The following is a 15,810-nucleotide window of genomic DNA, read 5'->3' as shown; positions in this document are numbered from 1 at the left end:
TTTTGCGGTACGCGGGCCTCTCACTGTTGTGGCCTCTCCCGTTGCGGAGCACAGGCTCCAGACGCGCAGGCTCAGCGGTCATGGCTCACGGGCCCAGCCGCTCCGCGGCATGTGGGATCCTCCCGGACCGGGGCATGAACCCGTGTCCCCTGCATCGGCAGGCGTACTCTCAACCACTGCGCCACCAGGGAAGCCCCCCTCCTTTATTCTTATATTCTCCTTTTAAACAATATCATGTGACGTTAAATTCTATTTTATCCACTGCTCTTGCAGTTTGTGGATGTGGGAGGGTGGGGCGAAGGTCCAGAGATCTGAAACACCATGGTGTCCTCTGAGAGATGTACAAATTTCCAGTGTGGCCAGAACATATGTTTTATTTGTATGGCTAGGAGGAGACCAGAAGCTGGATCAGGAAGGATCCAGCAGTTGTCCAATTAAACCAAATCCAGCAACCTTTTTTCTTTCATACCTCTTAATGTTGCGTTCTCCCTTTGTCAAAACTTCACGAGTAAGTCTACCTAGGTATATTTTAAAAGCGGGCAAATTTCTGTATCGCCTTTTGATGATCTTTTAAAGTTTTCTATTGAGATTTCTGGTGGTTTAAGAGTAAATAAGGGCTTCCCTGGTGGCACAGTGGTTAGGAATCCGCCTACCAGTGCAGGGGACACAGATTCGAGCCCTGGTCCGGGAAGATCCCACATGCCGCAGAGCAACTAAGCCTGTGTGCCACAACTACTGAGCCTGTGCCCTAGAGCCCGTGTGCCACAACTACTGAGCCCGCGTGCCTAGAGCCCGTGCTTGGCAACAAGAGAAGCCACCACAATGAGAAGCCCGCACACCACAACGAAGAGTAGCCCCCGCTCATCACAACTAGAGAAAGGCCGTGCGCAGCAACAAAGACCCAATGCAGCCAAAAATAAATAAATTAAAAAAAAAAGTAAATAATAAAATTTGGAAGACTATAAAACAAAATTAAAAATATATAACAGATTAAAGCCTTTTCTGGAGTTTTTAAAAATTCTTTTTATTATTTAAAAAATTTTTATTTTATACGGGAGTATAGTTGATTTACAATGTTGTGTTAGTTTCAGTTGTACAGCAAAGTGGGTCAGTTATACATATACATGTATCTATTCTTTTTCAGATTCTTTTCCCATTTAGTTTATTACAGAATATTGAGTGGAGTTCCCTGTGCTATATAGCAGGTCCTTGTTGGTTATCTACTGTATACGTAGTAGTGTGTATATGTTAATCCCAAACTTCTGATTTATCCCTCCCCTCCACCTTTCCCCAGTCTGGAGTATTTTCTGACCTTAGATTCTTTTTTTTTTTTTTTCCCATTTTATTTTTACTTATTTATTTATTTTACTTTTTATTTTATATTGGAATATAGCCAATTAATAATGTTGTGATAGTTTCAGGTGCACAGCAAAGTGACTCAGCCGTACATATACATGTATCCATTCCCTCCCAGACTCCCCTCCCATCCAGGCTGCCACATAACATTGAGCAGAGTTCCTTGTGCTATACAGTAGGTCTTTATTGGTTATCTGTTGTATATATAATAGTGTGTATATGTTAATCCTGAACTCCTAATTTATCCCTCCCCTGCACCTTTCCCCAACCTGGAGTATTTTCTGACCTTAGGTTCTTGATATAATAGTTAATTTTTCTTGCTCCTTGTTAAGAAAAGTTAAAGTGGCAGGATAAAAATAAAGGAGAAATTATTTGTGAGTCCATCATTTAGAAAGTGATTCACTAATTGTGAAATCCATTTATTGGGTTACAACCAGCATTTTAAGTAAATTCATGATATAAAATAGAATAGATTTTATCTACCTGGATGTGTGTGTGGCTGTTACGTTAAAACCTACTTTTGGTTGCGGTTAGCAAAGTTTGAAAAACCCTGTTTAATGTTTGCATGTGCCTACTAACATTTCTGTGTATGTTTTAAAAATAATGTCTATTCATTTACTTGGGTATTTGAGAATCTACTGTTTCTCCTCCGTACCTCCCCAACCCCCATTTATTGAGTCATCACTATGTGCCAGATACTGTTCTAAGGGATTTACATATATTAGATCCCTTGTCTCCTATTACATGAAATTTTTATCCCAATTTCTCAAAAGGAGAAACTAAGTTTCCTAGTGATTAATTAACTTGCTCAGAGTTATATATTGGTAAGTTATGGATCTGGGATTCAAACCCAAGCCTATTCAGAGTCCATTCTTCTAACCACCAAGCTGTATTGCCGGCTGTGTGAAGTCACTGTGATAAATGCTGGCGATACATTTGAAATGGTTCTTGATCTTATGGAACTTAACATATTTATATTTATAAATATATTTATAATTTTCTATACTTTATATATATACACACACACACAACATGTAATGTGAGAAAACACCATTTATCTATCTATCTATCTTATCTATCTGGCTGTGCCAGGTTTTAGTCTCGGCACGTGGGATCTTCATTGCCACGTGTGAGATCTTTTAGTTGCAGCATGCAGGATCTAGTTCCCTGATCGGGGGTCGAACCCGGGCCCCTTGCATTGGGAGCGTGGAGTCTTAACCACTGGACCACCAGGGAAGTCCCAACACTATATATAGTTAACTAACCATGTTTATAATTAGAATATTACCATGTTATAAATTTCAACATTACTGACTTATTGCCATCATATGGATGTGCCATGATTTAATTATTCCTGTGTTGTTGGAAATTACCAGTCCTTGCTTGGTAATATTGCAGTGAGCCTCGGAATGCATTCATTATTGTCATTTCAGCTTACTATGTGAGGCTGTTTACAAAAGCATAGAAGTTTGAAGTTACTGGCATTTGTTTCTAATTACATTCCTGAAGCTTATGTTTTAGCAGTAGTGCTGATCTTATACCTTAATAATCATTGTGTATTATAAATTCAGTAGTCAGAAACAAAACAAACAAAATTCAGTAGTCAAAAAATGGTGTCCATGTTAGGGGCTTCCCTGGTGGCGCAGTGGTTGAGAGTCCACCTGCCGATGCAGGGGACGCGGGTTCGTGCCCCGGTCTGGGAAGATCCCACATGCCGTGGAGCGGCTGGCCCCGTGAGCCATGGCCGCTGAGCCTTCACGTCCGGAGCCTGTGCTCCACAACGGGAGAGGCCACAACAGAGAGAGGCCCGCGTACCACAAAAAAAAAAAAAAAAAAAAAAAAAATGGTGTCCATGTTAAATCATCTTCTTTCAAAGTCTCTGTTGTCCTTGATATTGTTGCAGCACGTATAAGCCATTTCTAAATAATTTCTTCAAATCACTCGAATATTTGTGTGCCTAACATATTTTAGAGCACATGAGACAAGCACTCCATCACGAATGTTCTGTATTTAGCTGTCAGTTGTGTGTCCCAAATGGGGTTTATAATATTTTCACATGCTTAAGTCCTGAGTGCCAATTGTGTTCCAGGCTTTGGTGGTTAGATAATAGTTTTACAGAGATGAAAGACAAAAGCTACCCCCTTTGGACACAACATAGTGAAGGAGGCCATAACAACTGTCATGAAAATGTATTTCTGTCTCTTCCAAAAGAAGTGAAATGTTTTGCAGACAATTGCATAGAGTTTTTTTTTTTGCATAGAGTTTTAATACACATTAATTTTGCAATTAAAGTTATGTAGTTGGGGGACTTCCCTGGTGGTACAGTGGTTAAGACTCCGCCTGCCAATGCAGGGGACACGGGTTCCAGACCTGGTCCAGGAAGATCCCGCATGCTGCGGAGCAACTAAGCACTTGCACCACAACTGCTGAGCCTGTGCTCTAAAGCCCGCGAGCCACAACTACTGAGCCCAGGCACCACAACTACTACTGAAGCCTGCGTGCCTAGAGCCCATGCTCCGCAGTAAGAGAAGCCACCTCAATGAGAAGTCTGCAGACCGCAACGAAGAGTAGCCCCTGCTCGCCGCAACTAGAGAAAGCCCGTGCACAGCAATGAAGACTCAACACAGCCAAACATAAGTAAATAAAAAATAAATATATTTATTAAAAAAAAGGTATGTAGTTGGGCATCAGAATTTCTCGTTTTTTTTTTCGGCCGCATTGGGTCTTTGTTGCTGCGCGTGGGCTTTCTCTAGTTGCAGCGAACAGGAGCTACCCTTTGTTTTGGCACTCGGGCTTCTCATTGCGGTGGCTTCTCTTGTGGCGGAGCACGGGCTCTAGGCACGGGGCTTCAGTAGTTGCAGTGTGTGGACTTCAGTAGTTGTGGCGCGTGGGCTCAGTAGTTGTGGCTTGTGGGCTCTGGAGCTCAGGCTCAGTAGTTGTGGTGCACGGGCTTAGTTGCTCCACAGCATGTGGGATCTTCCCAGACCAGGGATCAAACCCACATTCCCTGCATTGTGAGGTGGATTCTTAACCACTGCGCCACCAGGGAAGTCCCTGATGAAGATTTGTTAAATGACTATTTAATTTCTTCCTGTAACAGTTTTGAACCCTTAAATATGGTAATTCTGCAAAATTCTGTTTCAGCAATTTAAAAAATGGTTTCTTTGAGTCATCTAACTTGTTACCAAAAACACTGGTATAGTAGTTCTGTTGATCACTTCTGCAGGCAGTTTTGGAATGCAATGTGAGTGCTGGTTTCTATTCAAATTTGAAGTTACTTAGGAGTTTCCTGTCCTTAATTTGGGGAATTTTTCCAGTGCTTTTTGTTACTCTTAGTTTAACATGGTTTGAAGCATTGTAGAGAGCTGACCATCTGCTCGCTCTCTCTCTTTGTTTTTTAATTACTGATAATCTGACTGAATGGCCTCACCTCCCTCACCTAATAAATGGTTTGCTTTCCATGAGGCTAAGACTGGTAGCAGCAGTCCATGGGAAACATGGTAGTGCACCCTCTTAAGGAAAATAACTTTTATGCTTATTTTTGTTTTGTCAACTAAAATTTATATTGATAACTACCATGATTTACAAGTCAGCTTTAAAAGATCTTCAAGTGCATAACTTCATGAAAAAACTGGATCTCATTTGTAAGAATCAAATGAACTTTCTGATTTGAGTTATTAAATATGATTCTAAGCCTTCTTAGTGGCTTTAGTGAATGTGCATATAGTCTCTTGTTAAACCATAGCTTAAAAATCTGTTTATATATACTGACTACATTTTGAGTCAGCAGCAGTTATAAAATTAGATTATTGTTAGATCAGCCAGGTTGAAAAATAAAACTTAAGTTTGGATTTGATTTCTTCTGATTGCTTCTGGGAGATAGATTGGCAAAGCAACGTGAGTGTGAGTTTTAGAGTTGGACATATGAGACAGAATATCTGACCAACCTCTTTCAGTCTCAGATGCATTATGTTGAACAGATTAATGCTTAAATGTCTATGAGCCTCAATCTCCTCACCTGTAAAAAAGAAGGCAACTGGTCAGTCTTATGAGTGGTAAATCAGGATGAAATAAAATACCATTAAGTCCCTAGCATGATTCTTGGCATATTGTCAACAAATCTTAGCCCCAATACCACCTCCTTCCTCCAGCAATATTTTACAACAATGTTGCATAGAACAAGTGTTGAAATTCCAGCTAGAGGGTCTAGATTGAAGGCCTAGTTCTTTTCTCATATTGCATGTTTTCTTTGGTCAGTCACTTGACCACAGAGTGTCAGTTTTCTCCTCTGTAAAATGGCGTTATGAAAAATTAAATGAGATAATGAGTAAGTGTTACAGACCTAGGCTTTTATTCTTTCCTTTATTATCCAATATATTTATATCCTGCCTTGTTTCCCAGTGATTAACATCATTCTTTATGTGCAAGGGAGGAACTGTACTTCAGGAACATTAACCTGATAGTCCAGAGTTTATTTGGAGGAACAGAGTGTAGGAAACATGGAGGAACAGAGTGTAGGAAACAATGTGTGTTTCCTCCCAGGAGGTTGTAACACATACAGCGCCTCTGAAAGGTTTTAAGCTTGGAGGGGGAAGGGTCGGGGGTTGCACTAAAGCGGTAAAATGATCAGTTTTAAAGATGGTTGTGGCTACAGTGATTTCATTGGACCAGGGCCCTTGTTTCTGTTCTTCATTAGTATTTTCCCAATTATGCCACTATTACTAGCTTTCTGAAGAGTGACCTACATTTTGTAGTCTGTATTCCCTATAACCTGCAATAAATCTAAATCTCAGGAATATGTAATTTTTCCGACAGTGGACCTGAAAAGTTTTCATCAGTTGAATCTATCCTTTCAAACAGGAAATAATTTCTCTTTCTCTTTAGCACGTACTTTTTAGCTCTAGCTGGGAAACTTTGTTGTCTGCCATTCCTTGTCTATTAACCTTTGCACCAGCTGCCCCACAAACCCAGAGTATAACAAACCTCTCCCAGCTACTTTCTTTCCTTGGAAGCCCCTTTTATTGCTTGCTTTTATTAAAAGTTTCCTATCAGTCATCCTAAAGTAATGTTAACTGCTTTATGACATAAATGTATGTGTATTACTGATAATTTATCAGTTTTACTTCCTTCGTGTAGGTTGAGTATTCGTTCTTTCTTGTAACTATAGAGTGCCAAACTTGAAGCAGAAGTAGAGCGAATTCTTAGATTTAAAATGTGATACATAGACTTCTTACTGTATCATTTAAATAATGAAGTGTTTTTAATGTTTTTATGTAAGAAAGGTGGAGTGGGGTGAGGAGGAAGGAGGAATCAGGTAACCTGTCAAGGCAATCACAGAGAAGCACTAAAACCTGATAGTTAGCCATGGATCTGTTCATTTATCTGCATGCTCTTCATAGAAGTAAGCTTTAGAAACTGTAACTTTTTACAGTTTAATGACTTCCATGGAATTAAAATGATTCAGTAATATTAAGACCAGAAGGGGCATTGTTTGAAGGAATCCCTGTTGTGTCTATTAATGAGTTCCCTTTTATGCAGGTGTGTGGGTGATTTCCAGCTCTCATTCAACACAGAATAGAATAGTTGGTCAGAGGTGAACCTGGCACCTACCAAGTATTCAGACCTGTCTTTTAGGTTATTTTCATTCCTTGAGAAGAAAACTGAAGAATCAGTTGGGGTAAAGAGATTTGTGGGCTTTGGATAGATCTCTATAAAGCAAGGGCTGTCACTCTGACCACTAAGCATGTACTCCTCCTCATTCACATCAGGGTCATATTAAAAATGTTACGTGGTAGTAGCAGTAGCTGCTTTGTTTTTCTTAGCTGTGGCAGCAATTAACACAGTGCACTCACTAGTGGCTTAACATACCAACACTTAAGTCCTTATTTTTTGTTTTTGTTTTTAAGTCATTGAAATTATGAAACTGTCATTCCAATGGAAGCATTATAGTTCTTCGGAACCATTATGATCTCAAAAGGAGAGGAGAATGATACAGATACACTGGCTGAGGTGTTTTGAGGTGCATCGAAGTGTTCCAGCCTGTGGCTTACCTTAACATGTTCTTGAAGTACCATGGCGTGGATTAAAAGGTATGCTTTAGAAATCTTCCAGTGGCCCCAAGGTCATGCATAGAGTGAACACTCATGGTTCTATATTTAATTATTGCATATTTTAAGATATTTTAATATTTAGATTGCAGATGTGGTTATGGAGTTATGGCAAAAGTATTTTTTGTTGTAAAAAAACCAGGTATCACAAGCTTGTTGAGTGATTCCCCACCCCCCTTTGAGATATGGTTATAGGAGACACTAGGGTAGATATTTTTGCTAGATTTTAATAGTAATGGGCTATAGTTTCTTTCACGAAATAGTTTAGTGATTATTCATATGTTAGTCTGTAATTATCTTTCTGGTTTACATCATAGACTAGTTTCTCTGTAGTGCTGTCATTTCATGGTAGCCTGAACAGGAAATAATTGGATACAGTTCTTCAGTTGGAGTATTAATTTGACCAAACGAAATAATTTTTACTTGGACCATTTATAGTTTGTGCTTGTTTTTGTCTTTTACAAAGAATTTTTACTGAGAGGAAAATGAGTAATTCTTTACTAATACTGTGATTGTTGTCTCTTCACCACCGTATGTATACAGTTAATCTTTCATGTGTTTGTGGTATGTAGTCCCACTGTTACTTGTGGTTGCTAGTAGTGGTAATTCTAGGCTTCATATTACCCACTTAACCATCAAAAATCTTTAAGGTTTTTATGTTCATAACATTTTATTTGAGTGATGTAGTCAAAACCATTTCTTAATTATTGGAAACCTTGGAAACCTAATTTTGTACTGTTTGCTTGCTACTGGATGTTTTCTTGGGGTAGTGGAAGTGAATCAACCCAGGGAGAATGCTGAGTTCATAAAGTTACATCGGGTTCAAAATTCTTTATCTTTTAGGTAATGAAGGAAAACATGTTGGGAAGATAGATGTTTAAATCATGGATATATAAGTGTAATAGAAACTTTGATGCAGCCTGTAATTTTTATCAGTCTACCTTATGTTAAGATCCTCTTGACATGTCAGCAGTTAAATTATTAATGGAATTTAGTTATTAAACCTAAGACAAAACTGCTTTATATTAAATTCTGGTCTATAATGACAGTGAATCAAGTTTCAAGGTGAAGTCAGCTGCCTGTTAACCAAGTTCAACCAGGTATTTTATGTCCAATACAACAGTGTCTACTCTCCAAAAAGATGGTTTCTTTGGTTGGAGATGGTATTTGATACATTGTTTACAAAATATATTTCTCCATAATATTTGCCACTTCAACTTAAAAAAAAAAATCTCTTTTTAGGGTAGTACTTGGGCATCTGTTTGTTTTGTTTTAATGCCACAGAGGATTCGTGATGCACAGCCAGATTTGGGAACTCCTTTCTCTTTGGAAGAGTTTATAGCTTGGTGGTTAAGAGCTTAGATTCTGCGGCCAGCTGATCTGTGTTTCAAATCTGGCACTACTTTTTTTGTTTTGACAGATTGAAAGAATGATCTGGAAAAAAAATAAACTTGTGTATTAAAAATATAATACTGTAATTATATATTGCATTATATATGTGTGTGTATATGTATATATACACACACATATATATAAATAAATTCCATACACATTTAGTGTAGGATTGAGCATGCAAGAAGCCAGTGTTAGATTAACAGTGATGATGATTATTTTTATTTATTTATTTTAAAATTTATTTTATTTTATTTATTTTTGGCTGCGTTAGGTCTTTGTTGCTGCCCGCGGGCTTTCTCTAGTTGCGGCGAGCGACTCTTCGTTGTGGTGCACGAGCTTCTCATTGCAGTGGCTTCTCTTGCTGCAGAGCACGGGCTCTAGGCGCATGGGCTTCAGTAGTTGTGGCTTGTGGGCTCTAGAGCACAGGCTCAGTAGTTGTGGCACACGGGCTTAGTTGCTCCGCAGCATGTGGGATCTTCCTGGACCAGGGCTCGAACCCATGTCCCTCGCATTGGCAGGTGGATTCCCAACCACTGCGCCACCAGGGAAGCCCGATGATGATTATTAAATGCCAGATCAGGAACCTCTTTTCTGCGGGGTGAGATGCTATTACATTATTTCTTTTTCTGAATCTTACACTTTCTTCTATGGTCTTCCTAGAGTTAAATAAACAATCACTCTTTGACTAATGTTTTCAATTCTTTGAGCTTTTTCTCATCAGTGAAAGAAGGTGGCCACTGGAGACTGGTAATTTATCTGGTCCTCTTATCCTGCTAGGTCGATTTGTGTGTCCTTTAAAGCTGTGTTTTTCAAATTGCAGGTTTCAGCCCATTCACTAGTGGGTCAAGAACTCGATTTAGTTGGTTAAGAACTCGATTTAGTGGGGGTTATGATCAGCATTAAGACATGTAATAGAAAACAAAATCAGTGCAGTGAATGTAGAAAAGAGCATTTTAAAAAAAAACTTGTTTCATTTTTTTTAAAAAGCTGAAATAAACAAGATATATGCACATTTATGTGTATGTTGCTTGGATCGTTTTGGTTCCACTCAGTGTATGCCTCCCATAGTCACAGATATCCCTGAGATGTGGTATTAGGTTTATATTGTTTTTCCTTGCTGAGAAAAAGTGACCAGGATAGGTTCCAGTCTGTGGCTTCTAATGGTATGCCATATTCTCTACATCATCTTCAAGGATCTTCCTACCATGCTTTGCGTTACAGGAGAATATCTGAGGAGCAGGGAGAAAAGGGGAACATAGTAGCAGCCGCTGATGAGTGGCATTAACTAAGGATATTTTATCACGTAGAGTAATCTAGTAAACTGCCCCTTGGCATGCATTCTGTTAATGTGTTAATCAACTCATAGATCAGTGGTTTTCAAACTGCCAGTGGTAGCCCATTCTGGAGTCAATTCAATAAGTTGCTATCCTCCCCTACTCCCCCCCACCCTGCAAATTATATGAAGCAGAAAAGAACAGAATAGGAAATGCCATGAATGGATCATATGATATAGTTCTGTAAAACTCTTGTTTTGAGGGTATGTATGTGTACTGTATTGCAGACCTAAGTTCTGATAATGATCATCTGGGAAACAGTATGGCACTCAGTCTTATAAATCCATATTGCCAAACTGACCTCAGCCAGAGAAGACTTCAGATATCTAAAACAGGATTGTTAGCTCAGTAGTTTTCTCTCTGACAGTAGGAAACAGTTAGCTATGAAACCTTGTTTTTTGTTGTGTTATTTGGGGTGAGTGTGTGTATGTGTGTGTGTTTTCTTGCTTGCTTGCCCTCGTAAATATTTAAAGGCTCATAGGTAAGAAATTTATAATACTTCCTAGTTGTGAAGGAATTTACTTTCTTTGCATTGATGAAAATGACCTATGCAATTAAAAAGTACCAAAAAACTGATGATACATATTAAAATCCACCCACTTCATTTTCCCATTCCTTGTATCTTAGGACTTTTTCATATACCAGGTACTTTTTTACTTCAGAAGGTAAATATAAAAGTTTAATGTTGCCAAAAAAATTAACCTTAAATTAGATACGTCACAAATATTTAAGGTAGTCAAATGTTAGAACTTCTGTTTTTGTGAGGATTTTGATAATATTTAAAATTTTATTTTTCTTGGATTAGTGCCTCTGCCTATTCCAGTGTCCTCATAACAGCAGATATTTGCTTTACAGATATACTGAAGATGATCACAGAGTTTCTGGTGAATATTTTTTAAAAAGTAAAGCTTCAGAGTAGTACAGTATCAGCATATTCATGTTTTAAGATTGTGTTTGAAATACAGTTTCCTCCTTCCTAGAAAACAATACGAGAATGAAGATTTCTGGTAAATTGTTTCACAACAATGGAATTTGTACATTAGTTTTCTACACTCGGGAGTTGAACAATGGATAAAAATCTTTGCCAAAATAAGAGGCCAAAAGATAATAAGTACAATTCATGTTTCTCTGCAAGTTCTTGGAAATTGAATCAAAAACATATATGGTTCCTGCTCTGAATTGGGTATGATGTATTAAACCTAGAAATTATCTTTTGGAATTACAGAAGATAGGTAAAGAAATCCCACCTCCCTCCCGCCCCGTGGGTTAACTGCCTTCATGTTGGTGGCTTGTCTTTGCGTCAGTGCGTGAAGACATACTGTTGCTAGTGATGCGGGCAGGGAACAAGAACCTGTGGATTCAGAGAATGGGAGAGTTGAATCCCTTTTTTCTATTACTGTTTCCCCAAGTGTCCCCCCACCCCCACCCCAACCTGGTCTTCTCCCAGACTGTCCAACCTTTTCTCCTCTTATCAGTAGCATTGCTTAGCTTTTCATCATTATTTCAGTCATATTTACTTCCAGCGTCATCACTTTCTGCCTCATGCTGCTTATCCTGTTGAGTGCAAGGTTTCATGTTGTCACTTCGTGGCATTTGTTTGTGCACAACCGTGTTCCTTTTACTTTGGTTATCATAACGCACAAGAGCAGCTTGTCATCTTTTTCTTTCAAAGATTTTTCCTCCTAAAGTGTAGTTTTTAAAAAAAAAAAAAATTTATTGATTTATTTGGCTGTGCCGGGTCTTAGTTGTGGCAGGCAGGATCTTAGTTGTTGCAAGTGGGATCTTTTGTTAGTTGCAGCATGCGGGATCTTTAGTTGCGGCACATGGGATCTAGTTCCCTGACCAGGGATTGAACCTGGGCACCCTGCACTGGGAGCACGGAGTCTTAGCCACTGGACCACCAGGGAAGTCCCTGAAGTGTAGTTTAGGAAGAAACTAAACTACCTTCTAGTTTAGTTGGCCAAGAACTGAGAGAACTGACCGGAGGCAGCACCCCAACCGCAGGTCTAGGATTAGAAGAAAGAGCATGTTATAAATTACTGGGTCAGCTGTTAGATATGGCTCCAGTATACTTTTGGTTACTGAAAACAAGTCAAAAACACTCTCTAAGAATGAAGGTTAGATTCTTTGAGAGTATTTAAAAAGATGTTTTCGGGCTTCCTTGGTGGCGCAGTGGTTGAGAGTCCACCTGCCGATGCAGGGGACATGGGTTCGTGCCCCGGTCCAGGAAGATCCCACATGCTGCGGAGAGGCTGGGTCCGTGAGCCATGGCCGCTGAGCCTGCGCATCCGGAGCCTGTGCTTCGCAACGGGAGAGGCCACAACAGTGAGAGGCCCGCGTACCACAGAAAAAAAATTTAAAAATTGCCTGCGTGAAATTGCTGAAGACTTACACCTGGTGTATGTAAGTTTTCCTAGCACTTAGTGTTAGACTCAACAAAATTACATGAAAGAACATAAACTTCTAAGGACCTCTTTTCAGCTGTATTGTTTGTAGCCCCATTTAGATCTTGATACCACTTCCTAATAGAATCTGTCAACAACATGGATTATCACTTTTTTGAAGTGTCAGCATACCACATTAAACTACATTGCTGTTGTAGTGTGAGTAACAGTAATTACCTATAGCATGGTATCTTTGCAGGGCATTCTTTATGGGAAAAGTAGACAGTTTCATTAGGATGAGGAAATTAATCATCGTTTTAGCTCTTTGGACTTGGTAAAATAGTTAATTCCTTTTTCTCATAAAATTTGTGAAGTTAGTATGAACTCGTTTGGTGGACCATTTATAATTTTTTCCTCCACTGTAGAAAATAACTTATTAGACATTTCAGATCAGTTTGTTCATAATCATTTGTTAATTCAAAATAGCTGGTCTAAATAATATTATAGTTTAAGAGCTACGATTTCATGACTCTTTTGTTATCCTTTTAGCAAGATGACTTGCTATTGTTACGGTTCATTCGCTTAGTGAGCACACACTGTGTACAGAATTGCATTTGAAAACTTAATATTTTATGCAGTTGAGTCAATTTTAATTATGAACAATACATGCTTATAGTGTTGGGCATATTTCTCTAATGTACACTAATGCCATTAAAAAAAATTTGTCCAGCATAAAAGTTACAGCCTAAAAAAATCCCCTGTGCATCTTCAGTTTATTATGGAAACAGGTTGGCATTTTCTTCATTACTGGGATACTTATAATTCTTTAAAGGCTCTAGATTTGACTAATTCCTAGAGCTGTTAACACAGTCAGATTTTCCTGGTTTATTTAAATGTGGCATCGTTCCGTTTTCCCTAGTTGGATTACTACAGCGTTTCATCCTTGAGAATCAGCAGTTCTGGTTTGCTGAGAAATAGTTTACAAGTTAAGAAGTGATTTTTCTGAAACATTTAAATAAATTTTCATATGATAGGTGATTTGTTTAATGGATAAAAGCAAATAGAAGTTAAAATTGGGGAAAAAACAATTATTTTGCGAAGGCAAAGTAAAGTGGTTTAAAGACTAGACTATGGCTTCCTTATATATTTATATGTAATCTTCAATCTTAGTATGATCAGTGTGTAATCAGAAACAGAGGAAAGTCCTACCTTGTGACTTTTTGAGCTTCAGTTTTCCTTTCGAAGTTTGAAATAATGCCTATCAGAATTGTTAATGAGAGTTAAATGAGAGCATATATAAGTGGATATATTCTGTTTGTTTTTATGTGCTTGTCTGTTTTACTGCATGAGGCCAGTTTCGGATGCTATGGATATAAAAGTTGTAATAAGAGCTTCATCTAACCTTATGGAATCAGGGAGTGGAGATATAGAAGATAATTTGGGAATGCAGCTGATAGCATTTGTCAGTGAATTGCTTGTGATGGAAGGCAAGAATGAGGGGAAGAGGTCAATAATACTAGTACTGTAGAGAAGAGAGACCACAGTGTCTTTAGGGAACGTGCATGTGTAGAAGTTGGTGAGAAAGGAATGTTAAGAATTAGCTGCTGCAATGGAGCAACTCATCTTTTTTTTTTTTTTGTGGTACGCGGGCCTCTCACTGTTGTGTGGCCCCTCCCGTTGCGGAGCACAGGCTCCGGACGCGCAGGCTCAGCGGCCATGGCTCACGGGCCCAGCCGCTCCGCGGCATGTGGGATCTTCCTGGACCGGGGCACGAACCCGTGTACCCTGCATCGGCAGGCGGACTCTCAACCACTGCGCCACCAGGGAAGCCCGAGCAGCTCATCTTTAAAGAAAAACTGTGCCCTCATATTTTCTAGTTAGACAGCTGATGTTAGGGGCAGTTGACTAGCCAGTTAACTAGTAAATATGTAACACAACAGCTTTACATAATTTGAACTCATAGCACAGCAAAATACCAAGTAAATATATAGCATGAATGGCCCAAACTGTGACAGTTAAGTCTATACCTGCTAAGAGTATAGACTTGTTTTCCTCATTGCTGCTATCAAATCCCAAGGCTTTTGCCTCCTGTTCTAGTGTTTTACTACTATAATTTACTCATGGTCTATACTTTTAATCACTTTATGGTGATTCTCAATTCAGAATCTTTCTTTTGCCTGTGCCGAGCCAAGGCTCCTCAGATGGTTGCTGAAGTATTAGGCTGCCTATTGTACCACCCAAGGCAAAGCATTTTGCTGCCAGATTTTGTACCATCAGCCTCCGTGCCTGTGTTGTGTATTCCCCTTGCAGAGCCCCATGGCCCCTCCTTGTGAGGCTTGCCTGAGCAGATGCTAGCTGCTGGGCCTGCCTTTTTGGTCCTAGCAGTGTATGAAAGCACGACAGGTTAATGGCTCAGATAAGGTTTGGCAGAAAAGCCATTCTTTAAGCTTTGAATTGTGGTTAAGACCACTTCTTCAGAGTGGTTTTTGGCTTTACCACAAAAATTAGGTTTGATCGTTATAACATGACGTGATAACAGAAAGTTAAGTTACGGTTCAAAAGAAGTGTATTGTTTTGGGTATAAACACTCAAGCAGAAAGGCATTTCCTTATTCATGCAGTGGTGTTATAAAAAACGTTCTGGAAATCTTTTCTTCCCTATTCTGAATATACGAATTTTGACCACCTTATTATTTTTGTTTATTGAATAGTCTCCCTTCACTGTCCTATTTTGCATGTTTTAAAATGATAATTGCCATCTTTTATTTTTTTCCCTTAGGGACAGGCTTCTTTGAAAAGGTTTAACTCCTTGTAAACCTGAATCGTAGTCTTTCCTTTATGAATTAGACCTTATTTTGGTTACACATCCATAAATGTTCTGGTCTGTGTTATTTAAAAGGGAAATAGGGGCTTCCCTGGTGGCGCAGTGGCTGAGAGTCCGCCTGCCGATGCAGGGGACACGGGTTCGTGCCCCGGTCCGGGAGGATCCCACATGCCGCGGAGCGGCTGGGCGCATGAGCCATGGCCGCTGAGCCTGCGTGTCCGGAGCCTGTGCTCCGCAACGGGAGAGGCCACAACGGTGAGAGGCCCGCGTACAGCAAAAAAAAAAAAATAATAAAAGGCAGATGCACTGCAGAATTCAAATATTTTAGAATACCAAACTGTATCCTAGAGGTTTGGCTATTTAAGAAATTGGCCAAAAAATGGTTTGATAGAGGTTGGGCTGGTACTGTCT

At 39.3% G+C, this 15,810-nt stretch overlaps 1 protein-coding gene across 2 annotated transcripts in view; it reads left to right on the top strand.

Annotated features, from left to right (window-relative positions):
• RBPJ (recombination signal binding protein for immunoglobulin kappa J region) overlaps positions 1-15,810 on the top strand; it is a 116,021-nt gene that overhangs the window by 35,886 nt on the left and 64,325 nt on the right. Inside the window, exon 2 of one of the 2 annotated variants that reach the window (XM_029234652.1) lies at positions 7,263-7,445. The exons of the other annotated variant lie outside the window; for it this stretch is intronic. Within the exon in view, the coding sequence (XP_029090485.1) occupies positions 7,429-7,445 (17 nt within the window). The 5' untranslated portion in view covers positions 7,263-7,428. The remainder of the gene's footprint in view (positions 1-7,262; positions 7,446-15,810) is intronic. 2 annotated transcript variants of the gene reach the window in all.

Source organism: Monodon monoceros, unplaced genomic scaffold (assembly GCF_005190385.1).
Source record: "Monodon monoceros isolate NGI ecotype Baffin Bay Population unplaced genomic scaffold, NGI_Narwhal_1 Super_Scaffold_20, whole genome shotgun sequence".
NCBI lineage: Eukaryota > Metazoa > Chordata > Mammalia > Artiodactyla > Monodontidae > Monodon > Monodon monoceros.
The sequence above is the reverse complement of the archived record's forward strand: the minus strand, read 5'-3'. Positions and strand labels throughout refer to the sequence as shown.